Source organism: Buteo buteo, chromosome 4 (assembly GCF_964188355.1).
Source record: "Buteo buteo chromosome 4, bButBut1.hap1.1, whole genome shotgun sequence".
NCBI lineage: Eukaryota > Metazoa > Chordata > Aves > Accipitriformes > Accipitridae > Buteo > Buteo buteo.
Window position 1 is genome coordinate 58,304,497 of NC_134174.1, and position 25,457 is coordinate 58,329,953.

At 44.8% G+C, this 25,457-nt stretch overlaps 1 protein-coding gene across 2 annotated transcripts in view; it reads left to right on the forward strand.

Annotated features, from left to right (window-relative positions):
• Nucleotides 1–25,457, forward strand: part of MXI1 (MAX interactor 1, dimerization protein) — a 57,679-nt gene that overhangs the window by 26,246 nt on the left and 5,976 nt on the right. For both annotated transcript variants that reach the window (XM_075026353.1, XM_075026355.1), the window contains exon 3: nt 1,402–1,431. In XM_075026353.1, coding sequence (XP_074882454.1) covers nt 1,402–1,431 — 30 coding nt within the window. The remainder of the gene's footprint in view (nt 1–1,401; nt 1,432–25,457) is intronic.

A 25,457-nucleotide genomic window follows, 5' to 3' on the forward strand; every position in this document is an offset into this window, starting at 1 on the left:
GCTGCGCAGGGCACCTTGCACAGACATACAGTAATGTTTTGTTTTTCCTTTGGCCACCCACAGCTCTCGGCTATGGCTAGCTAAGACTTATTTACCCTGTTTTTTGCAGACATCCGTGCTTTATTCGTCATCTTCAATGAGGTTCTAACACCTGTTAAGTGCTCCTCCTCCCTTTTTTTGGAGAAGCATTTAATTATGACAGGGTTTCCCTTGGAGCACATCCTCCATTCAGTTCCCTTATTGTAGAATTCTCTGTGGGATTCTCCAGATGGGGGATAGAGGATAATCTTCTCAGAGCTCCGGAAGAAATGTGATGCCAAATTACAGAAAATAGATCCTTTTTATTAAGCTCTTGGGCTCCTTTTACTCTTATTTTAAGGTGACCTTCTGTTAAAGAGAAGTGTTGGATAAATGGCTACCCTCTTTAAATAATCCACAACAACCTTACCTGGGTTACTAATAACATCGTTAGATTAGAAATCCTGAAAGGATTTAAGCTTTTTTTGCCACTCTTGCTGTCACCACAGAGGCAAGGAGAATGAACTTGCCTGTTTCCCTTTTGTTTCTAGTTGGTCTCATTTTCAAGCTGCGAGCTCTCAATTGGGGAGTGCTGGCAGCATGCTTGGTGTGGCGGGCAGGTATAAAGACAAAGCCCCCTCCTTTGTCAAGTGGTCACAGTGCCACTTCATGGGTCACTTGCTTCACTGCAAGCTAGTGCTGTGGTGGTGCTGTTTCAATCCCTGAGGGGTTTCCAGACATCCTAAAAGTGCTACTCAGCGCCGCTGATGTTTGCAAACATAGCAGTACTGGCCATCCTGTTTCATGCTCAAATGCTGGCCATATCTGGAGTTTTACTCAGTTTGCTAAATCTAGCATGTGACCACTAAAGGTCTCCAGGGGTTGTCCTTACTGAGCCAATTCTGCCGGAAGGTTCCCGTGTGTTTGATGTGCATAAATTAATACTCCATGAGCTCCTGTGTTAGCAGATGATACCAATATTTTTACAGGGTGGATGGAGAAACTAAAGCACAAAGAAACGTAACTGCAGTCCTGTAATGAGTTGGTGGCAGAGCCAGTAGTCATCTGGAAATGGCTGACTCTGGTGCCCTGTTCCAATCATTGCCTCTCTTTGGGATTTTGTGTGCATTTAAGTCTCTAGGGAACGTTTTCTGTAGTGCCAGTAAGACTGCCAGCTTTGCACGTAGCAGGTAAATACAGACTTAGGAGGAGAGGAATCTCTTGTCGGCAGGGAGGCTGAGGTTATAGCTATAGATTTTAATGTATGTAGTTGGTTGGCTTTACACTGTGATATGCCACTGGGGATGTGTACAGCTTGCAGTGATTGAACTTTGGTGCTGAGAGGTCAAAGGTGGCTAATCCAAATTTTTGTTTCTCTTCCAGGTCTACGCACAACGAACTAGAAAAGAACCGGTAAGTAGCTAATGAGCTGAATTCTAAGAAATGCAAGCCTAGTGAGTGTAATGTGCTTTAACCTTACACATGCAGGTGCCGTTTGATCAGCTTAGACAGCTGTGAATGACCACACTGCATCACGTAGTTTTAAAAGTCGGGGGGGGAGACAAAAAGGATCTGAAAAAGCAGCCTTGTTTTTGGTTGGGTTTTTTTCCTCTCTCTGAAAAGGCAAGAAGTGACCCAGTTTTGTGACTAATCTGTATGCAGAGTAAATACTGTTCTTCTCCTGACACAGTGAAATCTGATTGGGGCACTTTCTGTACATGAGGTTGCTACGGGATCAGGTTTCTTGGGCCCTGGGTAATACGTGTTACCATGAACTGAAGGGCAGAACCCTGTGCTCTACACCCTCTCCCTCCCACCCCTCCACTGGGCTGTGATAATCTCTGCAGTGCAGAAGGAAATACCGTTGTCCAGAGGCTTGGAGGTCTGGCTACCAGTGCTCCTGTGGAGACTCTGTCTTCTAACCTGTTTTAGGATTGTGCCTGTTTATCCTTGAATCTGAAGTTTTAGCAAGCCTTGCAGTTTTGTTACTTGGCTAGCTCTGTTATATGACTCAACCCTTTTCTAAGAGGAGTTAAAGTAAGATAAATACCATTGAGACAAGGGGAGCTAGTTCACACACAGATCAGATTATCGCCTTCCATTCAGGATGCTATAGTTAAGGTTGTGTCAGAGTTCCCATTATAAACTTATCTTGGCTCTTCTGTTGGATTTTTAGGGGGACTGAGGGGGGGTGTCTGTGGGGGTTTTTTAGCTGTTGGAACAAAGGCAGTGCTCTGGCCAGCTGCTCCTATGAAGAAACCCTGAGGGTGGGAAAGCTGAGTCTAAATAGGTTGATTGCCTCCTCTTCCCTCTTAGCAGCCATCATTTAACAAGGGATGGGAATCCTATAAGGATGGCCAAAGATACACAGAGGCTTCGAACCAAGTGTGTATTTCCATTCAGACAAGATCTTCCCACATAGCTTCAAGGGAATCGGAGCCGAGTACCTCGTGCATCACATTGCCTTCAGTTTCCCCCACATCTGCCTCCCCCAGCAGCAGCAGTACTGGGAAGCAGCTTGGCCTTTGCATGGTGTGGGTGTTTTCTTCCAGGCTGTGCTTCTACCTTCTGGTAGCTTTGAGGGTTACAGAGCTGTCATGGTCCTGTCTTTCTGGGTTGATGCAGGGAGGTTTTTTATTTTGGTTGTGTTGCTCTCTTGTCCCCGCCCCTGAGTCTCAACCTTTCCAGTCCCACGTTGAGCTGTGTTGAGAAGTGTTGGCTCCTGGGTTTTCCAGTGCTCTCTACAGTTTTGTTTACCAATGAGGGAAAGAAAATGCAGTGCTTGGGTCTGACCCAGAATGGAGGGTGCTTTTTTCTCCATGACAACAGTAAACCGTCACTAATTTTCAATGTGCTTATTTGCATATCTAATTGTTACTGCAAATGCTGCTTGCCCTCAGTACAGCTTTAGAGCAGAGCTGTCTCCATCTTTCCCTGTACCAGCCTGGTCCTCTCACATTGGCCAAGTTTGCATGGATGTGTGACCATCTTTTTCTACCCTCAGGCTTGTGGGGCAGGCAGTGAAGCTTCAAACTCTCTGTGGGTGAGATCTCAGCAGCTAGCATTCCATACTTACTGTCCAGCTAAGGACTGGCAAGTATTGATGGGCTTAGGATGTGCCTGATACCAGCTATCTGTGTGAGTTGAGGAAGTTTCTGCCTTGATTCCGTGTCTTTAACTGAGGACAGTAATACTACCTAGGGTGGGGTTATCATGAGGATTGACTACTGTCCAGCACTTTGTTATACATCTTACTAGTAAGAGGAGTATTATTACCTGTGCTTCCCCTTATACCACCTTTTTCTGAATGTTGACAAGCTGTTTACTTGCTGCAGAATTTGTCTTCCCATTCCCAGTTGGTGTAATAACATCCTTCTCTCTTCCTCTCCTTCTGTCTCAGTTATGTTCCCTAGTGTGTCCCCCCGCCCCGCTCCAGGCTGAAGACTGCTAACTATCAGCCTTCTCAGCAAGGTCTTTCCTCCAGGGCTTCCCATTCCGAGGCACTGTATTCCAGGTCTGTGTCTCAGACATGGTTTTATAAAGCCTTGGTTTTCACCCTTCTGAGAAGGGCACACATTTGATCACATTGGGTGGTCTGTACAGGCAAACTCCTATATCTAGGATCTTTGGTCAGGAGCCCGCTGCTTGTGGGTTGGGATTGTCTGTCCCCTAATGCAGATGCTATGGCCTGGTCAGCTATGCACATCTGCAAACCAAGCTAGACCTTGTAGTGGCTGTGCTGGGTTTGCCATGTTTGTTACCAAAGATTTGGACAGTGAGTTTCATACTGGAGGCATTTATTTTCAAACTCCACAGCAGTGTTTCCTGAGTGAAAGGGGATAGCTTCCCGGTAGATATTTACCCTGTTTTATTTGCTGTGTCGTTAAGTTTGTCAGTGTCTCCAGACTTAACTGTTGCAAAGATAAAAGCCCTGATACTAATGGCTTTGTGGCTGGCAGGTGCTCATTTTCCCTATTATTTGTGATTATTCCTTTTGAATCTCACTGTTATCTCCGTTATTGACACACACTATAATTTTCAAAATTGTCCACTATTAGGTCTCTGACTCTGGTTTTTTTTCCCCTCTTGTCTGTGAACAGCAGCCTTCTTACATTCAGTTAAATTTTGTTTTAACCCATTCAACAATTACACAGAGTTTTCTTTCAAGCATTAGCAAGAGAATACTTGAAAAACAAAATGGTCTCTTCCTTCTTGAATATACAATTTAACTTGGACTGAATATTGCAGAGCTGATGATGTTTCAATGTATCAGGATTAAGAATCTTGTACCCCTTGGATATGGAAAAGTAACTAAAAATATATTAAAAAAATCATGGTTTAAGCTCCACTCCTTTTTGTAGTCTTGAAATATTTCATGAGTGCTCCAGTGGTTCTGCTAAGGAGCTATTTGATTTGGTACCATATATTAGCTGTAATATTTAAGTGACTTCTCTTTCTGCTTTGATTTGGGTTTGGTGGGGTTTTTTTAATCTGAAAAGATTGCAGTGACATTTATATAAGGGGCTTTGTTTGATTTGTAGAAGATTAAAGTTAATTTATAGTTATTATCTGTCATTAATCCTCATGTTGGAAAATTGTTTGTGTTTTTTATTTAATGGGTATGTGTTTCAGTTTATCTCTGACCAGGATGAGTCATAGCTTGCATTTAAACAAGAAACCAGTATTCTGCTTCTCATCTTCTGCAAGGCGTAACTAAACCAATATTTTTTAGTCCTTTAACACGCCTACCCAAAAACTGATTTGTAAGCAACACCCCATCATTTTCTAAAAGAAAACATGATAAAGCAAGTGACTGAAAGATGAACTTTGCTAATGTAGTATTTTCTCAAAAAAGGATAGTAGATAAAATTCAGGCTTAAGTTAAATGGTGTGTTGTACAGATAGCAGAATTTACCATTGTCTGAACATTTTAGACACACGCCAGTTTTGGAAGGATGTGGTCAGTGTGGTATCAAGAGAAGGTATGCAGCACTGAGATGACTTTCCTGCTGCTCTGTGAAGTGGCAGTTCTGGTAGACCAACAAGGTGGTGGTGTCTGTCATAAAAGTTACGTCTCCTGATAGAACAAGAAAGATGTTTGTAAAGCTATCGATCAGATTTTAAAAAAAACAACAACAACAAAGTTTTTCTGTGTATCCTAGATTGATCTATTTGGTTTTGGTGATTATTGCATTGTAATATAACAGAAGGAAGGAAAACAAACCTGAGTAACTGGGTAAAGAATGAGTTATTAGGGCAGATTTTTCTTATGGTAACAATAATTTAATTCAAACAAAAGATCCGAGGAGGGAGAGAGACCTTAGGAGAATCACTGAAATTAGAATTTTCTGAAGATCTCACAGAATTCATGGCTCTGCAAAATTACCTCATTTAAAATTAAAAAGGACAAAGTCTAAAGGAGACAAAACTTCTAAACCAAGTTGCTAAAGAGTTGTGGCTTGTGTAAAAGTACAGAGTGCAGTGGTGCAAGATACTTTCTCTCTGATAGCTTTTGAGATGATCAGAAACAAAGTGAAGACGACAAACACATAGCAATGATCGAGCCTTTCTGACTCTTACCAGGATCCCCCCTCCCCGTCTAACGTCTGTGATTCCCCACCCATTCTCTCTTTAACATGAGAGACTGTTACTGCAGAGTGTTTCTCCAAAACAGTTTCACACACAGAGCTGACTGTTATGCTGGGTTGCATATTTGAGGTAGCAGATGAGATAAAGGAAAAACCCTACTGAGTGTTAAGGAGAAAACCATGACCTGGGTCAGGTTGCACTGAAACGTGGGGCCTTCTGAGGCTCCGCAGCAATTGCACAGTTTGGTTCTGTTTCTTTAGAACAGGGGCTTGAGGGTGTCTATTAGCAAAATGCAAGAGAAGAAGAAGGGGAAAGCATTTAACGTAGGGCATTTAAATAGTGCAGACATGCTGTCTAGGCTGGGAAAGATAGAGGAAAGGGAAATGAAAGTATAGTGAATTCTTGCTACTCTGAATAGACATGGATGATTGTGCTTTTGTAGTGCTATATATACTTGCCAAGGCAATCTGATCAGTGTTTGTCTTGAACCAACTAATCAATGTGGTGTTGAGTTCAGTGCTATTTATCAGGAGAGCTGGAACAAGAAACTAATCCAGTAAATTTCATTTGTTCTCTGGAGTGGGCTTTGTTTTCATGTTAACTTCATGTAGCAAATGTTGACAGTACATATTGTTTTCCTCATTAATAAAACTGGGAACCTGTGATGTTCCCTGCAGCAGTCAAACCACATCCAGCACAGCTGAGCATGCATCTTTCTTTGCCACATCCAAAGGTCAGAGCACGCACTGATCCAGCTTGCTCCTTGTGGGAACTGTAGCTAAACCCTCCTGTCTCCATGGCCAGTATGGAATAAGAGCTGGAAGTAGCTAGCTGTCTTCAACTCTGTCGCTTGGATGACAGATGCCTCCGTTTTCAGCTGGGACTAACAATTTTTGGCAGAGCTGAAGCATGTTCCTCTAGTTTAGGAGATCCGGATAACTTATTACACTGCTGTGCCTGCTTTTGTTTTACCTGGAGAGAGTGAAGTCTGTAGTTTGTGGAGTAACGCTATCGGACAGATATGCTTTCTGGATACGTTTAGGGTCAGTTGTCATTGTTTAGTGTAAGTCTGCCTTTTGCTATATTGTGGTTATTTCTTTGCATTGCTCTGGGAACTCACTGGTCAGATGCTGTAAAACTGTGATCTGGTCTCTTTGGCTGACCACCACACTTGTTCATGTGAAGTGCCTCCTTGTGCAGAAGCAGTGTTTCGATTCACTTACAATCAAAAGTCTGCAAAAGACTTTGTTTCACATTGGCTGGGCAGCAGAACATTTTGAACTCTTGAGTAAAGCTGCTGAAAAGGGATGGTTAGTCTCCATGCCAAAATTCAAAGGAAACAAAATGATCCTCATTTTGTTGGAAGTCCTTTAGTACTGCTCATATTGGAATTTTTAGTTTCAATATAATTATTTTTTTTTTATTCAAAGTGATGCAGTGAAGAATGAATCCATGCCTGCCTTCCTTTTTGCTCCCAGATCTCTGCACCTCCCTTATGAAACCAATAGCAATTGGAGAAAGAAGAGTAAAAAGAACAGTACTACTATTTTGGATAAACTGTCGCAAAGCAAAATGTTTTTGTTTCAAGAATGTTGCACGATAAAATCGCTGTTACAAGCCAGTTTTCAGAAACAGATATTTATCACAAAGCCCTTCTCAACTAAGATGTGTTTTAGGGACACTTTCTGATGTGTTTTCTTCCCATAGTGTAGAAAGAACTGTCAGCGCATTCTACTTGACCTTGCCATAATGGTCTGATGCTGAGAATCCTTTCATTGTCTTGCCTCCCAGAAGGGAGACTTTAGAGGAAACCCCATCTTAGAAAGAAACATGCTCTGCAGTGAGGTATCCCCACTTACCGGCTGAGTTCTTGCATTCAGCATCCTGTACTTAAGATTTCCAGAGTAGTGAACAGAAGAGGTATCAAATGGTGCGTTACTGGTTATTTACTGCTTTCAGGGAGCCAGGAGGGGGTGTGGTAGCTGCTGTGGATGTGTAATGAAAGCAGTCCTACCTACTTAGATAGTATCTGATTTGGAGTGCATCATTGCCAGCTTTGGTTCTTGAATCTCTTCCCAAACTTGCATCCTTGAATTTCTACTTGGGTGTGTTGCCACAGTTTTCTTTCAGGCTGAACCCTCTCTAGTTCTGTATGTTTATGGCTGTCCTGAAAAAAACAAAGACTGGGCAAATCCCTTCTGTAATCAGTGAGCTTCGACTGGGGAAGAATCTGGCCCCAGGTAGGAAGTCAAACATTCAGCTTTCCTGGCTCAGTTTTCAGTCATGACAGGGCCCTGTACCTCCCAAATGCATCTCTGGGGACTTCACAGGCTTTTTTTTTTTTTTTTTTTTTTTCCTCTCCTGTGGTGCTGTTGGAAGTGCTGAGAGCCAGAAATTCTGATGCGAAAACTTTTCTTGTTAAGTGACTAATGTTGCTCGTGGACCTGAAAGCATTACTAGCTAAAAGCCACTTGGGGAGTTTCTGCCTTAGAGAAGATGAGGTAATAGGAATATAATTTTTGAGAGAGATTACCTGTTAACTACAAGTTTCAGGACTTTGTACTCTTGGGACAGAAGCTGTAGTTGTGTGTGCTGATCTATATCTATATCTGTATGTGTGTTGAGGGTACTATAGCAACATAGCCTATGCAGACTTGTGACAACCAAAGGAAATTCAGCATGGGATAGGAAATGTAGGCAAGAAACTTTCTCATTCTCCTTTCTGTACGTGGCCCATTTTTACCAAAGTATCAACAGCTTTGGGAACCTATAACCTTGTGTTATGCCAATGCGTGGTGGGAAGTCAGATACTCCCATTTAACAGGTGAGGAGCGGAAACACACATGGATCCAGTGCCTGGAGTAATGGGTGTGTGGGAACAAGTTTGCATTGGCCCACTCCTTTGCTTCATTGATCCACATCTCCAGCCGGTTGCCTGCTTTTTCTCTTCTTCACAAAAGTTTCCCCTGTCCCATCTCTGCTTCCTTCAAAACTTCATGCTCACTCCTTGTGTTCCCCTTAGTGTCCTCCCTGTAAGTATTGCCCAGGGCCAGGAGGTGCTGCATGATGCTCCTCCTCCCATCTGAAGAGGAGAGGGGCACAAAGTGAAGGTACCTTTGCTGCTGGGGGTGGCTGGTGAGGCTTGGTGCAGTATGGTCTAGCTCCTTGTTTTGGGTGCTGTGGTGGGTAGTGCAAGTGTGTAACAGGCATTCGTAGCCTTGTCTGGGAAATGGAAGCAAAGGGCTTCCTCTCGCAGTTGCTCTGGTTGTTGCCTGGCTGCAAATGGTGCTGGTCACCCCAAACAGTTTGCATAGCTGTGGGCAAACAGACCAGGCAGGTTTCTTCCCAAACAATGCATATGACAACCATAAAACAATTAAATAGGCAATGTGCAACCAAGGGTCAGGAATTCTCCTCCCATGAAACCACCGGGTAATGTGGACAGGGCTCAGTCAGGGCCATGGCAGAACATAGCAGTAGATGATGTCATCTATCTATCTACTTCCCTTTCTGTGTGCCTTGGGAGTTCAAATTTGTGCCTTTTTCAGAGGTGGCACTTGAGTCTGTCTGATGCAGGCTGAATCTCATATAAAGGTTTTGGATTGTTCAAGTCTGGAGGAATGCAGAGGAATCCCTGAATCCCAGAGCAATGGGATGAGTCAGGTCTTCTGCCCCATGTTCCATTAAAAAAAATTAAGGGCTGTCTTTTGAAGGTATCCTTTATGTGTACACTGCTGCCTGAGCATCGCTTCCCATTAGCTGTGTAATAAGATTTTCTGTCCCTCTTGCCTGTTAATTATTTACCTTTGAGAGTGCATTCATAAAGCAACATGGCTTATTTAGGGAAAAATGAAAAGCTTTTTCAAAGGATGGATGCTTTTTGCTCTTATTTTTTTGCCCAGGAGTTTAAGTAGAGCACCTTAAGACTCAAGGTGAAGAAAGGATTGCCATGAATGGGAGATTTCGCAAATGAGCATATTCAGCTCGCAGAAGGTGAGGCAGGAAAGGGGATGTAACAGTTACACAGTGATCTTCTAACTGTGTTTACAAGGGTTTCTGTCCAGGAGGGGCTGAGAGAAAGAAGGAGGCATTACAGAAATTGATAAAAAAAGCTTACCCACTGAAACCTCCGGTGGAAACAGGACGTGAGCTTGAAATGCACTGTTACTTTCATAGAAATAGACTCTGTGAATGGTATCAGTGGGTTCAGGCATGGTGCAGGCTGATAACAGTTCATATGATAAGGGTGTGGTTTTTATCATGGTAGGTAGTAAACAGCTGCACAAAACTTAGTCGTGCTTATAAAGTCAAGTGCAGGCTGCTATCTCTGAGTTGGCTGGTTGCTGTGCTAGGGTGGAATGTCTAAAAGCATCGAATCGTTCAGAAGCACACCTCTTAATGACTCTCAGATGAATACTTGCTCCTTCACTTGGGCAGTTGTTGCTCCTCCCTAGTTGTCTCTACAGTGCTGTAGTTATGCCCAGTCATTTGGAGAGAGTGCCAAGGGTTCCTGTACCAAACAGCTTACTGTCCAGGACAGTGAATAATGCAACAGCAAAAGGAGGGCATTTGATACACGCTGCTCTTCATATGAATCATTGAATGTATTTGTTTGTAGAGAAAGGGCAAGGACCCTTCTACGAGGGTGAAGGCTGGCAAAGCCACGCACCCATCAGAGGGGGTATGTGGAAAGGAAAAGGAAGTTGATGCTGGGCTTGATTTTGCTGCTTATTTGTGTATGGGTAGATCTCCCTGTGGAGCAGCCCAGGAGAGAAAAGGAACAGAACAGGAGGGCTCAGAGGTGAGATCAGTGCTGAGGAGCTCACTGTGGCTCTCCCTAGTCTTGAAGAAGAGCCTGGTCAGCCAAGAGTGTCTCAGGACCTAAGAACAGGCAGCTGCCAGCATTTCCATCTGCTACTGCTGTATGTTCCTCTGCTCTTTCCACTCAGAGCTGGATTGTGCAGGAGGGATTGCTCTGGCTCTCCCAGGAAGTTCTGAGTGATGTCCTCCACATTTTCCTCCCAGGAAGGACTTTCCAGTGCTACTTAAAGACACAGCCTGTTGAACACTTAGGGTAGTTCACTGTAATTCCACATGGCCAAAGTCCAGCCCTTAGATGGGAAGCGTTCTGCTCCTTCTGGAAACTCAGTGAAATTCTTGAAATAAGTTATTCTGAAAGGGGGAGCAGTGTAACAGGTTTACTGTAGAAATTAGAGGCTAAAAAGATGTTACTTTGTATCTCCCATGTCTGTCTTTCATTCCCACCTATTTGGCCTTGTTCCCTGGGGTGGGTTGAGTTGTGGGTTGCCCAGTCAGATTTTGCCCAGCTGTATGGGAATCTTCCATACAGCTCGGAAAATACCATTCATGAGCTACGCTTTGGTAACGTCAAGAGGTCAAATGTGGGGCGAGTGCTCACGTTTGCACAGATGCACACAGTTACGTGCAAGCACACACAAAGAGCTTGCAGTTAAAATCTGTGTGCCCATCTCTTTTTAAGAGGGGAAGACAGCCCCAGCTGTGTATACAGCTTGGTGTTTCCCTTTGATCTGTGTTTGTTTCCAGTGTTTCTCATAGACTGGATCCTGGCGCTCCTCAGAGTTGGCTGCTCTTTTCCATGTTTGCAGCTGCATAACTGCATACAGAGAAGCTCACTGGGATGACTGGGGTGTAACTGGTTTCAGCAGCTTGGGGTGGGGGTTCCTTTTCCGTGCAACCTCTCCTGTTGTTTGCTTTGCTCCTGTCCTTTCCTCCAGGGGATTGTCTCATTCTACTAGTGGAAACTGTACGTTGCAGATGCCTCAGGATCCTCCCTTTTACTTTGCCTACCTGCTCACACACACGTGGCATTACTGCCCTTTTCCAGCTGCGTGCAGCAGCTACAGCTGCCACTCCAGAGCAAATCTTTTGCTCTTTCACCAGGGTCGTAGCTCAGAGAGGCAAAATTCCCCTTCGCTTTCCAGAGACTCGGCACGCTGCCCCTGCAGCTGGCTCCAGCCCTGTGCCTAAAGGAGGGCAAGAAGGTGCACTCTTCAGACTTATATGGTGTTTTGTGAAGCTGCCAAAGATGGGGCTGAGAGGGACCTGCAGCGCTCCTTTGGTTTGTCCCCTTGCCCCAAGGCAGGATAAGCTCTATCTAAACCTTTTCTGAGGATGCGGATCTAGCATGGCCTTAAAAGCCTTTGACAGCAGGATTGCCTAGGGAGGCAGTGCAGCCTATTGCCCTGATTAACCGTTGTTACCACTAGAAAGTTTTTCCTAATGTCTAACTAAGAAGAAAACTATTTCAGCGTTGTTCTAGGGGAGAAAAAAAGCCATCCAAAGTTGAGTGCCTCTGTGTGTGTGAAGGGGAGAGTCCCAAATGCTGAATATAGTAATCAGCTTTCATAGCAAGAATTGCTCTGTTAGACTCTAGAATTATGCTGAGGAATTTTGACTGAGATAAGCAAATAGGAGGAAAAAAAAATTCATCTTTCCTTTTCCCAGTGCATGTGTTTGCCACTTCACCTACCAGAAAAGCAACTTTGATACCAGAAGAAGTGGGAAACCGGATGGGAACACTTTGTCTCCGGTGGATATTCTACGTAATATGACCCTCTTAGGAAATGTGCAGAGCCTGCTCTCTGTGGCATGACCTCTTTTAAACTTTTCTTGGCTTGGAAAAGCAGCTTACAGGCTTGGTGTTCACTGGAAAAAGCATATATGGGGATGCATTTCAGTGAAGGGATTGCAAAGGGAGAGAAGAAGAGAAATCTTATAGCTAGTGTCATATACCTCAGGAAAACATGCAAAGGCCCTCTGGAGTCATGAGTGTCTCAGAGTTTCTTTGAGTTGTGTTTTTTTTTTTTTTTCTTAGGGATCTCTGAGAAAAATACATGTGGTGGGGAAAGAGCAGAGTGGGAAGGGGGTTATACTGTGGGTTGGGCACATTGTAAATGGTTAGCAGTAGTCAGAGTGGAAAGCTGTTGTACAGAATTAGGGGGCTCCATCAGCCCTCCAAGCTGGCTCTCAGGTCTGTGCAGACAGTACTGCCTTGCACTTCCCCTCAGCCATCTAGGGAAAGCAAATTGCATGAGTTTCTTAAAGGCTTTTTTTTAATTCTATTTAAGGGAGCATTTGTTAAAACTGTTCTGTTATTTAAAGTGAAAAATATAATTAATCTTGCCAGTGCTTGTAATCTCCACTGCAACTCTGGTGATATTCTGTGATTCTCAAATCCCAGCACCCAGAGTTAAGTGTTTTCTATCCCCCACATAAAACCAGTGTACGATCCAGTGTAACCTATGTACTTAAAAAACAGAAAGAAGAGGAAGCACCCTATGTAGGTGTTTATGTTTGCTTTTTAAAATCATGTGATGTCTGAGCTACTCTGGTGTATTTTTTTATGGGACCTAAATCATAATCTTTTGGACACATGGGATCAACAGTGGGACATCAGAAACTAAAGGTTTTAAAGAAATAAAAAGTTTTATGACTGCTTGATTGCAAAGTTAACAATACAGCCTTCATCTTGTTGTCCTGATTCTGACTAAACTCCTTTGAACTTCACTGAATTTCATCTTGGGAATTTCTTGGGATAGAGGTAAGAGGAGACCTCAGATAGATTTTGCTGCATATATGGGGGGGGAGCAGTGAGGGGTTATTGATCCATGTTGAGAAATGTGGTGATCTTGTACTCTGGGCATTATTAACTAGCAGAGAAAGCTGAATGAATTAGCTTCCCAAAGTATCCTACTCTCTAGGCACTTCACATACCAGTGTCATTGCTGAGCTCCATGAGCACCTGAAAACCAAGAGTGGATTTAGCTGTGCAGTGCTCCGTGAAGGAATTAGGATTAGCTCCATTTTGTGGATGAGCGGTGCGTGCTTCAGTTCCTCAAGGGATTTACCTGAGGTCATGCAAGCTGTCTGCGGACAGGTCTCCTGACTCTCACTTAAAGGTCTCGCCTGCTGCATAACCCTTCCCTGCTTGCAGAGAGAGTTGAAATATCGGCTCTGGTTGCTGCTTCACCCTTCCTGAACGTGCATGCAAACTTTGCAAGCTCCTGGCTAGCATAGCACTAGGAAAGTCAAGAAGTTTGTGCTTCTGGTTTGCCATTTGGCTCTCATGATGAGGAAACCCACTGCAGCCTTTCCCCAGGTGAATGGTTTGCAATGAAAATTATCTTTTTGTTGTTTTTCTTGTTTTTTTGTTATTATTTTTAACACCAGTGATTTTTGAAACCGACAAAGAGTGATCCCAGGATGGGACACCGTATAGAAAATATCTGACCATGAAGCAGTAATTTATCTCGGCCCTGTGAGTGACATAAGCACTACAAAATAACAGGGAAGGACGGGTGTGATTGTGGTTATAATGCAGTGCCACCACAGGTATTTCTGTAAGCTTGTGTGGTTATTTTCTTAATATTGTCCCAATAGTTGAGCAAATGGAAACCAGTTGCCACCAAACCAGAGGACTACGTGTTCCAGCTCCCCTCTCTTTTTTTTCTTTTTTTTTTCTCCTTTTTTTTCTTAATTATTTTTCCTTCCAAAACAAACCATGAACCTTTCAGTGTCTGATTTGTTCCCAGGTGGGATCCTAACCCATTTCCTGCTGGGAGAATACAGAGAGAGGGAGTGATTGTAAGGCAGCTAATCCTCTCACAAATGTTAGTTTACTTAAGTACAGCTGTTCTTGGTTTGGGGGAATTAAAATTGTATCTGTTTGTGGTATTGCTGACCCAGGCAAGGGTCGTAATGATCTTCTCCAGCTGATCAAGAGTTCATTAGGTAGAATGTCCTGTGCTTAATATAATGACTTTTTGAGCCCTGTTGGAAGTACTAGGAGTTTTGTAGTTCAGCTGAAAAAAAGTCAAGCAATTTTCATGTCTTATGGATACATTTTGTCTTGCTTCCTGCTCCAAGGAAATGGTTTCCAAGTGGCCAGCTTCATGCTTTTTCCCTGTTTGAGGTTTGAGCAGTTTTACATCTCTTGGCCTTCACACATGCCCAGAGGAGAGAGAGAAAATGCAAAGAAGGTGTCAAAGGTAGTTAAAGGGAAAGGGAAAGATAGGGGGTTTGTTTTGTTGGTGGTGTGTTTTTTCCACTGAAGTTTACGTTGTTTTAATTTTCTGGGTGATAAACCCTGCTCCTCTTTGGAAGAGCTGTATTGACAGTGAGTTTGTATTAGCACATCACACCAGTTAAGCAGAAGCAAGGTGTGTTTTCACACTCTTGGTACCTGCTTTCAAAACCTCTTTTCTTTCCTGGTACCTCTGTATGTATGAGATCAGGGCATGATTCATCTGCTGTCATAGTGCTGGGAGCTGTGCTTCTCTGTTCAGGTTCCCCTGCTGAGTAACATACATAGTTAACTTGAGGTAAAACTGTTTATCACTTAAGGTTAGCTAATTCCTTTGAAATACAGTATCACTGTTCTTTGTGTGCAAAAATCCATATCCAATAGGAAAAATACTGCTAGGATCTCTGAAGTTCTTCTTTCTAGTGCTTTTCTCCAAACATACATCCAATAGTGAGTACCTTGGCTGGTAATTCCTTGTTTCTGGGAAGTGTGAGGTTAAATTTAAAATAATTTTACAAGGTGAAATTACATGCACTGCTTCCTCTGTTCCAGATGCATGCCCTCTATACCTGAAAGGTATAGTAGATATTTGATGACTCCTTAAATATTTCTGACAGTGTGAAGAGGTATTAGATGAAGAGCACATGCTTTCCTTCTGGCATAAAAGATTTTGTGTAAACAAGTATTCCAAATGGTCACATTCTTAGAGTGCTTTTTCATTAGGAATTATGATTTTCTTCCATGAGGTGAGGAAATTGCAGCGTAGCTTCAGAAAGGAAATGTATGGGGTGGAAAAACTCTATCCTATCGTAATGAACAGTAACAATATCTTTTAGTAGCAATAGTTTATCTGTGTAATTTAAAAAAAACTTCTAGTACCAGATCAGAATGTATTCTTGATATCAGCGTATTCCTTGCTCATTATTTTGAAAACAGGAACTATGTTTTCCCAACTACTCTTTCACTGATGAACAAATGTGTGTCCTACAAAGGAAGCGCTTGCTTCTTTCAACTGGTTAGTGGTGTTAACCTGACTGTATTTAGTAGGCACCAAAGTCCAGGGTCTCTTTCAGTAGTATTACAAAGAAACAGAGGCTCTGATTTGAAGTACTGACTATGCCTTTACTGCTGTGACACCCTCTGGACCGTGGGTAGCTTTTCTGCTGTAGCCAGGAGACCAGTCCAGGGGCACTCTCCAGCTGCCTGGTGGGAAGCTGCCTGATATCTCAGGTTCTTCCAGTCTCAGTGCTGGCAGGTGGCCTTCAAGGGTCTCTGCGGATACATGCTAATGCATCTGTTTCTGATGTGCAACATCTTTGATTTCTCCATGAGAGGCTGAAAGGACTTAATGGTAGTAGATCCAAACTGGAGAGCTCTTCCCATAGCCTGGCAATTCTAGAGGCAGTTAAGGATTATGGGGTGAGAGCATCCCTCCTTCTTGGTGTCTGACTGTAGAAACCTTGCACAAGCCCGAAATACCTCCTCATTTCTTTTCAAAGGCATGGTGCTTAGCCAGGAAACCTCTGAACAGAATAATCAAGAATAGCTGGTGAGTTTGGAAAATCTTGGCTATCTTTGCTGGTGACCTAATTCTAGCAGTAAAGCTGAAAATCCGTAGGTCGCAGCAAAGCAGGTTACTGCCTCCTCTTCAGTGAGGCAGGTTTCTGATGAATGGCACAGCTGCTTTGCAGGCATGTTGGTGGTGTGGAGGAGGACTCTGTGCTGGTTGGAGCAGCGTCGCCAGACTTTGCGGCTGTGAGGACACTACATATCCCTAGAAGGATAATTATAATGGTATTAGTGAGAATGAGGGCACAGGACACCACTGGCTATTTAAAGAGCAGGTCTATTTTTAACCACCTTTTAACAAAGATGGAGTTTTTATTAGACGGGGCTAGTCGGGGCTTTATAATTAACCAGCCTGGGTTGCACATTGATGTTTACAGCTTGCTTTGCATGTTCTCTGATAGTCAAATGCAGGATTGTAACTATCCTACTGCCAGGGTAGCAAAACTGTGAGACTTGCATGGTTGGCAGCGAGCATGATTGAAAAGTTGGTGCCAAATGATCTTGTGCAAGAGGTACCTGGATATGACCGTGTTGGCGGCAACTAGGCTGTGTTTTTAAGTCAGAAGGAGAGTATGGTGTAGAGCATTTGTGGCCTGTGATGGCTGCAGGTTTAGCATGCTGTTGTAAGCACAACTCAGCCTAAAAGGGGTTTAGCTGGTAACATCATGTATTGTGCTACAGTAAAGTTCAGTTAATTATATTCACCAGGGATTAAAATACTTTATGGCTAATGGCCAAGATCAATAATAGTATATATAACTTTAGGGGGAGATTAGCTTTGATAAATAATAATAATGGACTCTGCTCCAGAGCATCTGTTGCTATTTGACATCTCTTAACAACTGTCCAAATTGCTTTCAAAGAAAGGCAGAAAGCCATAGAGGAGCTGGGAGCAGGGAAGAGAAACCGATGAACGGGCACTGAGAGCTCAGTGCTAGATCTGGATGAAAGTGAAGGGGCGAGAGAAAATGCCAGGCATTGATTGACTCTGTTCCTCTGCTGGGCAGATGGCCACCTATCCTGCTCTCATCACCTTTTCATTGTGAAGCAAAGGCTGTTATATTTGATCTTTCTGTACTGAGTTGAAGTAGTCTGTCTCTTTGGTGCCTCTGAAGATCAAAGGGTTTAGGAAAGGATGAGCAGTCATGTTACCGAGCAGCTGTGAATTCATTCTGGAGGAGGCACCTTCCAAAATGGTATCATTTTTATTACTGTGAGCATCAGTATTCAAATTTTTTTGCCATTCCTTTAAGCATCCCAGGTTTGGAAGTCATGGGATTACAGATGGTCTCTTTTTTATTATTATTTTATTCTTTTAAATGAAGCTTCTGTATTCTAGCCCTCTAGTTCAAAGAGAAAGACTTCAAGATATGCAACAAATAGGACCCAAAGGCCCAGAAGTTATTGTGTGAATAAAAATAACCCCAGATACATCATTTCAGCTTCAGTATCATAATGTTGTTTCAGTCTAATTGTTTGGGATCTGCTTGATTTAGGATTTCTGACTGCAGTCATGGGATCCTGTTTAGACGTCGGTGCATTTGGCAACTGTATTCTTGTTCCAAAGAGTTTCCAATCCAGTAGACTGTCGGAGAAGAGGACAGAAACAAAAACCTGGGCAGGCTGAAGGATGACGCTAGTGATGGCAGAGCAGAACAAACAGTCCAGCCTCTGCAGTGCTGGTCAGAGAGCAGAGTTTTCACTCAGTTTTCACACAGACTCAGTGTGAGATGAGAGCAGTCGTACTCCCTGCAGCGCCCTCTGAGATGAGAGTAGGACCCCGAGTCTTCCAGAAGTGTCCTGTTCCTAGCTGTGTCTGCAGTGCTGTGGCCTTGAATCCTGGAAGTGGAAGCTCTCTCATGTGTCCACATAACTCAAGGTGTTTGTAGGCCAACCCCTACACCCACTGAACAACATGGTTTACACCTAATGTCTGCACGGTGTGGACAGACCGATGAGCTTTTGGGAAATACAGCCAAAAGTGTCAGTTATCCCTCCGTGTTGCAGCCCAGGAGGCACCTGTCCTGCAGGAGAGCCAAATCTTTCAGCCAGATCCCCCATATTTCCCCAAGGGGTTGGAGACTGCCTGATTTCCCCTCCCTCCATTCCTCTCTTCCCCTTTTTTGATTTTGGAAAGCCTCGAAGTGATAAACTTGCCTTCAAAATTGTAACAAGATTAGGAGAGCCCTCTCAATAATACTCAGTTTTATACCTAGAAGGATCTCGGGAAAGGGAGAGACCTTGACAGTTGTGTGACATGGAGAGAAGAGGGGAGAGTATGTCTCCCTCCAGACTGCAGTAGTAGGCTAGAAAGACTCGTGTTGGAATGGACCAGTGGTGGCAACAGACCACTTGGCACAAGGTTCGTTGGTCTTGCAGCCTCTGTTTGCCAAGAGCCTGAAGCTTTTCCAAAGTTGAAATCAGTGATGAGTCTTCCCATCTAGGAGAGCTGGGGCTTGAAGTAAGTTCTGTGTGCCTATGAGGGTGCGCTTGGCCATATGCTAACTCTGCAGTGGAAGGCCGTGCAGGGCTTGGGGACACTCAGGGCAGGGTTTGTAGGACAGCCTCTTTCAAAGCTTACAATGGAGAGTGTGGGCAGTATACTGTAAGTTAAAATCCTTGCTTTATGCTTACCTTAAGGCTTGCAGCTTCTGTTGCAGATGTGGAGAAGGGTTAGTGTGCTATAAAACTGGCCATTTTTTCCAAGTATTTCAGTTGTTTGGTAAAGTGCTTCCTCTCCCAGTGTACCTCACCTTGGTTTTGTGACTGAGGTGGCCTTTGGACAAAATGCTGCTGTTGCAGAGTGCATCAGTACATTGCTGTTTGTATTTCATTTCCACTTATGAGCTTGAATCAGGATGCTGCTTTCTTGAGCGCCGTACCACCCATTAGCTCCCTGTTATGTAGCTTGTCACCATGCAGAGGTGCATTGATTTGTGTGACTTTGAAAAGCTGCATTGCCTTGTTTTTTTGTTTTTATTACTATTCTTGTTCTTACTATTGTTTAATCATAGGTCTCTTCATTTGTGGTTTGTTTTTCATCTGCCCTTGATTTGAGAATACAGTTGGGTGCATGTTCATCTTTAACTTTTGCAGACAGATCTGGTATGGTTAAGATCAGAGTGAAAATGTTGCCCATAGAACTTTTTGTTCCTTAAATTCCTATTTATAATGTGTTGTCAAGTCTTTTTATTGTCAGTCCTAAATTTTCATTTCTTTGTTTATTTTAAACGATAGAAAGGCTTTAAAAAAGTAAAGATCTAAAGGCTTTTTTTTTTTTTCCAATTACTTTTTCATGGTACATTTTATTAGCATTTGGAATACAAATACTCCTACATGCCAGGGAGCTATTGGTAGAAATTGACTGGAAACAAAGAGGCAAATGAGCAAGTATCTCCTTCAGCGGGGAGCAAATGCAGGAAAACAAATAATCATGAGAAAAGACCTGATTTAAAATCAGAAAGCAAGGCTTGTTCTGAATGATTTCACAGCTCACGTGGAGAATATTAACTTTTAACTGCATATTTCTGAGCCGGATTTCCTTCTAAAACATGTGTCTCGTCTCTGGTGTCCTGTGGAATTGGGGTGAAGCGGGTGTGAGCGTGTTTATTGCAGGCTGGCTGGACGCCACCGTAGCTTTATTGCGCGTGGCTGGAGGGCTCGCAGCAATTGCATAACGCTCTGCAGCAGAGAAAGCACGGGCTCAGCCCCCAGTGCCCGGCTGCCTCACCATTCCTGATCCAGGTGCTTGGCAAAACCTCTTCCTTCACTGAAGACAAGCCTTCAGTAAAGCAGGAGGCAGATACTGTTGCAGAGAGGACTGGGCTGGGGGTTAGAGACAAGAGTAAGGAAAAAACATCCAGTCATATGATGGCTGTTAGAGATATGCATGCCTCTGACTTGTGAATTGCTTTTAGAAGGAAATCATATTTTCCCCCATTTTCCCTGCCCTGTGGTTTTTGCATGTGTTTCTCATTACCTCCATCTCAAAATCATTCTCATCCAGTGAATTATTGATGTGGGGTCACTTGCATTTCTCCAGGAATTGCTTTCTTTAACCAGTGATCCCTCCTGAATTTTTTAAGCAATCTATTAGTTCTGAAATCCAAACAAAGTTGGTGGTTTCTAATTTCAGGGTTAAATTAGACTCGACTTTGAAAAGGTGTAGAGGGAAGAGGAGGAGTGCAGAGAAGGAAGGATGTTCATGTCCTTTTCCATGCTACGATCTTCCTTCTGCTGGTTCTTTTGGTGCTTCTTTTGGTTTGGTTTTGTTCTGGTTTTTTAACATCTCTTGGAGATCAAGTGTCTGATTTAGGCTCAGTGGGACTTGACCGTATTCCTAATGTTGAGCATATGCTTAAATCCACTGTTGAATTCAAGCCCTATAGACCTGCAGGCTTAGTACAAAAGTATCTGGGAAATGCTTTTCTTTTCCCTTAGATGCTCCCTTCTTTCAACATACAAAAATCAGAATTCAGCATTTTGAAATGCTGCTGGAGGCGAGTTGGTCATTTCCTGCTGGGAGGGAGGCTTGATCTTTTAGAGATGGGAAGAGAGTATGTGTGTGTTTGTGTGCGTGTATGAGTGCGTGTTCGTGTTTTGCAGATGTTTGGGCCTTGATTCAGCAAAGTCTATCAGCAGTGTCTGACTAGGAGATAGTGCTGAATCTGGTAAACCTGCTGCTTCAGAGCTGAGTGTGTGCACGTGTGTTTGACTCCTCAGCAGCAGAGGTTTCTTGTCTCAGTTTCCATCACTTCTGCCCATGGTGGAAGCTGGAAAAAAAAAACAGAAACCCAAAATCTGGTCTAGCAAAGAAGCTGCAGTCTCTCCAGGGGTGTTTACATTCAGGGATGGCTCCCTGACAGTCGTGCCCGCAGCCATTGCTTACACCATCCACAAGAGGAGGATGGACTTGAGCATGGGGGGGTGTCACCCACTTGGCAAGCGGTGCACAGGGGTTTGGCTGAGACCACCAGGGCCTAGAGAGGGAAACAGCCAGTGGCCTTCCAGCCGTGGGCTGGCCCTCGCAGGGGGCTCCTCAGGCATTGAGGGAAGGTAGGCAGGTTTCTAGCCCCTCTGTAGCCACTTTGTGACCAGCAGATACAAGGCTTTGGAGCTTCCACCACAGATCCTTCAGCTCTCTGGGGACTTCCCAGTCAGGGAAGAGGCTGGAGACTTTATGCCCAGCTTGCTGTGGTACAGAGTGGTGGGGTAGGTTGATTCCTACCCAAACCCCTCAAAAATGTCCTCAGATGAGTGGGGGAAGGAAATGGGAATTTTTTTTTTTATTTTTTTTTTTTTTTTTTGCACCCACAGCTTTTTCTGCACTGCAGTTTTGATCCAGGCAAAAGGAAGCCCAGTACCTGCAGTGGGATTTGGGTGCGTGTTGTACAGTGAGACCGCTGAAGCTATGAGCAAAAAGCACGCATAAATAAAGGCTTCTTCCCCGTGCTTTATATAATCAGAGTGGATGATGTCATTGGGAGATGGAGAGGAGAGCAGGCTGTGAAATTACAGCCCTCTGCAGCCAGGCAGAGCCAAGTGCAAGGAGGGGCTGCATGAGCAAGGGCCAGATTCCTCTCTGATAGAGACTCAGGACAGAGGGCCTGGGGGCTCAGCCTTGGAGGGGAGCTGAGGGGGTAGAAGTAGATGATCCAAATACAGTTGGAAGCTCTTGCACAGGCACAAAGGGAAAGGGGCAAGAACAGCATATACCCAGTGGGCAGCAGTGGGGCTGCCACTTCAGGGGCCAGCAACCCCTTCTTCCACGTGCAGCCACCTATAGCTTGTTGTGGATCAGCTGGCAGGGCTGTGGGGCTGCTGAGCTTGCTCATACCTCGTCTGCTTCAGTCTTCTGGCCCATCTGTTTAGGAGCTGACGTAACTTTTCCCACAGCAGCTCCTGGCAGAGAAGAGAGGGCATCCTCACTCAGCTTGCCCTCCACATCCCAGAGGAGCTTGCTTCTAGGCTCCTTCCAGCCCTGCACAGGGGAGGAAGCAAAAGTGGCAGAGGGGCTCTGTCCTAGCCAGAGTTGCCAGGTGGAACAGGATAAAAGGTTGTCCTCAGCTGTTTGGGACAGAGGTGTACGTGTTAGGCTCTGGTTTTATGAAGCCCCTCGGGTGCTTTGCTCCTTTTCTGGCCACCCTGATGCCCCACATGGGAATCTCAAACAGGAGTCTTCCCCCTCATCAGGCTGAGCAGGAGGGGGGCACCGGGCTGATCTCTTGGGAAAGAGGAGAGCCCCCTCCTTTCAAATCCTCCACGGATTCCTTCTTCAGCACATCCAGCACCTACCGTGCACTCAGGATGCTGCTGTGAGAGCTCGATTTTTTCCAAGGCCACTTACGCAGGAGAAAGGGCTCCAGCTTCTCCCATCTCCCCTGCAGCTAGCGTGTAAAGGCTTTGGCCTCAGCTGAAACTGGAATTCTCTTTCTGTCATCCTCTATCTTCCCCAGGATCAAGGCAGTGAGAGGCAGCAGCCCTTCGCACCAAGCCCGAGCTGTTTCTCTGTTATATAACAATATGGGCATTTAGACTTGTTTTTCCAGATATTGGCAGATGCGTCAAATATTGGCATAATCCAGTGGTTTACATGGAAAGCTGTTTGGCTCTGTCTGGAGCCTGTACAATGCTGATATTTTCACTGAATACAAGAGCTGCAGCTTTGTCAAAGCTACGTTGCAACAGAGTCCAGGTAAACAAGGGGAAAAGACATTCATATCATGGCCTGACCTGTGGGATTACAGCTGTCCAGGTACAGCTCCAGGACTTGATAAGGAAGGTTAATAGGTTTGTGATTGCTTTCTCTCTGAAGTGGTGTTTTAGCTAAGTTTGCTGTGATGCTTTTGAGGTCTGGAGTTTTATTTCTGGGTTTTACCGAAGCCACCCATCAGTGCATCAGACCTGCCTGTGTGTTCTGTGGGTTAAGAACCCACCATGGTCTACTCAGGCTGTTGGAAGTTGAGAGAGGTCAGGGACTGTGACTGGCTTAGATTGTAAAAATAAAAAGGCATGGTATTGAACACTGCAGAGGGGAGAGAGCTGGGGAAGCTGTTTGATTTCATCTCTCTGAAGGAAAACAACATGCTTGTGTGCCAGGATGGTTTGCAGGCTTGATTGCTCTTTGCTATCTCAGCTGCACTGGGCCAGGGAGCTCCTGAGTGGCTCTGCCAGTGTCGTCCCCAGCAGCAAGAGGTGAGTGCTGGGACTGAAGGGCCTGGCTGTCCCTGGCCTGCACCAGCCTGTGCACCGAGGCTGGCCCGCTGCTGTATGCTAAAGTAAAGCCCTGTGCATTTCCCTCAGTTAGGCTGTGGTTGGAGATATAAATGCACTTGGGTTTGCAGTGGCGTCAAAACTCAGTGTGGCTCAGCTCTGAGTGCAAAATAAGGGGAAAACGCAACAGCAGCACTGAAGTGATTGCTTTGGTCAAACCTCTTCCAAGCCTGCCTCGGCTCAGCCAAAGCCACCTGCCCCTGCAGTGTGCTCGTTGCCTGAGCCATGCTATGTGCTGTCGTGAGCTTATCAGCTTGCACTCACACCCTCTGTCACAGGCAGGTGTCCCCTCCCGATGCCTGGTGTGCCAGCAGAGGCCATCACCCCTGCTGCAGGCCATGGCCTTTGGCCACTGGCCAGCAGAGCTGCTGGCAGGAGTGGCTTCTCTGAAAACTGTCTGTGTGAGCCTGCGCCAATCTTCTGGGCTTTGAGAGCCAATGTGGGGATCCAGAACTGGGTGAATGTCCCCTCTGGGGCCACATGTGCTGCGGAAGTAACTCTGCCAGCTCTTCCAGTGTCCTCCTGGGGACAGACCCTCTGACTGCTTTGTCCCTCGCCCTGCCCTTATCAGGGCCCGCAGAGCACAGTAACCTTCATCAATCCACCATGGTCCTGCGGCACAATGGGAAGTGTTTCAGTGTCCAGGGTTTTATTATGTGGCTGGATCTTTGCATATAGCTTTCAGGTGCTTAACACAGTTGATGTCATCAAGTCTGCACATAACCTAGCTTTTGACATGGCAGGTCAGTGCCATCCTATTAACTGCTGTCTCAGCAATCCAGCCAGCACTTGCTCCTGCCTGAAGCTGATCGCTGGTTCCAGCAATCGCAGTTCCTGGTGCAGCGCCTTCCCCAGTTCCTTGTAAAACCTCCAGTGCTGAGACTGAGCCCAAAGCTCAGGCTGTAGATGTGTGTCCATTTCTCTCTGCATTCAGGAGTGGACTGTGATACGTTTGATACTAGTTAGATGTTGATTCCCCAAACTTCTTGTTTTCTGTTGCACAAATAATTCAGTTTTCACCATGGGCTGGGACCTGCCCTTGCCTAGCAGGGCAGGGGGGAGTCTGCGGTCCCTACCTGTAGCAGGTGCTATGTAGCAAGTCCCTTGGTAGGTGGAACCGGCCCTGCTCCTCAGCCCCTAGATCTGTGCACACATCTTTAGCTCTACTCAGGCTGCACTTTTAACTTGGGCTGATCCTGTAGGTGAAGTGTATGGCTGGTGCTCATACTCATGCTGTGAAGAGCCCATGCTGCTCTGTGCTGCAGCTTGATAGCTGTGCTCTGACGGCGCTGAACTTGGTGACTTGCCTCTGTGGCCGTTCAGGAAATCTGTGGCATAGCCAAAAATGGGTTAAAAACCCAGCATGTCTTTAACCACAATATCCTCCTCCTCTTCCTTTCTCTAACTGCAAGAAGCCAGCATCCAGTCTCCTGTAGGATGACATGAACTATAGTGCTAGCGTGAACCAGCAATGCTTTTTCATTGCTGGCCCTACAGGTCATTATGGGACATTGGGCAAACACCTGTAGTGGGTGCACACAACTCCTGTTGATCAAGGTCTACATTGAAAATGGACTTCCAGGTAGAAGAAATCCCCCTGTGTCAGCCATATGGGTTTAGTATCAGTGGGGTTTGGCCTAGAGCAAGCTGAGAAGTAAAAGATGAGATTGATGTGATGACTGGTTTTTTTCAGTTTGATTTTTGGATTATGATTTCCCCTTTCCCACTTTTCCAGTTGTTAATATTTAATGAAAAACATGTGTTCTTCAAGGCCCTTACTGGTCATATGCAGCCCTGTGGCTGTTCTTGAGACAGAATGGTGGACCCTTCGTAAAGAGATTTATAATAGAAACAGTGAGGAGCTCACAGCTACAGCACCTCTAGTGAACACTCCCCTGCGCTGACAGTTCATCACCAAACCCCCTGACCCTTCTACCCTTAATCA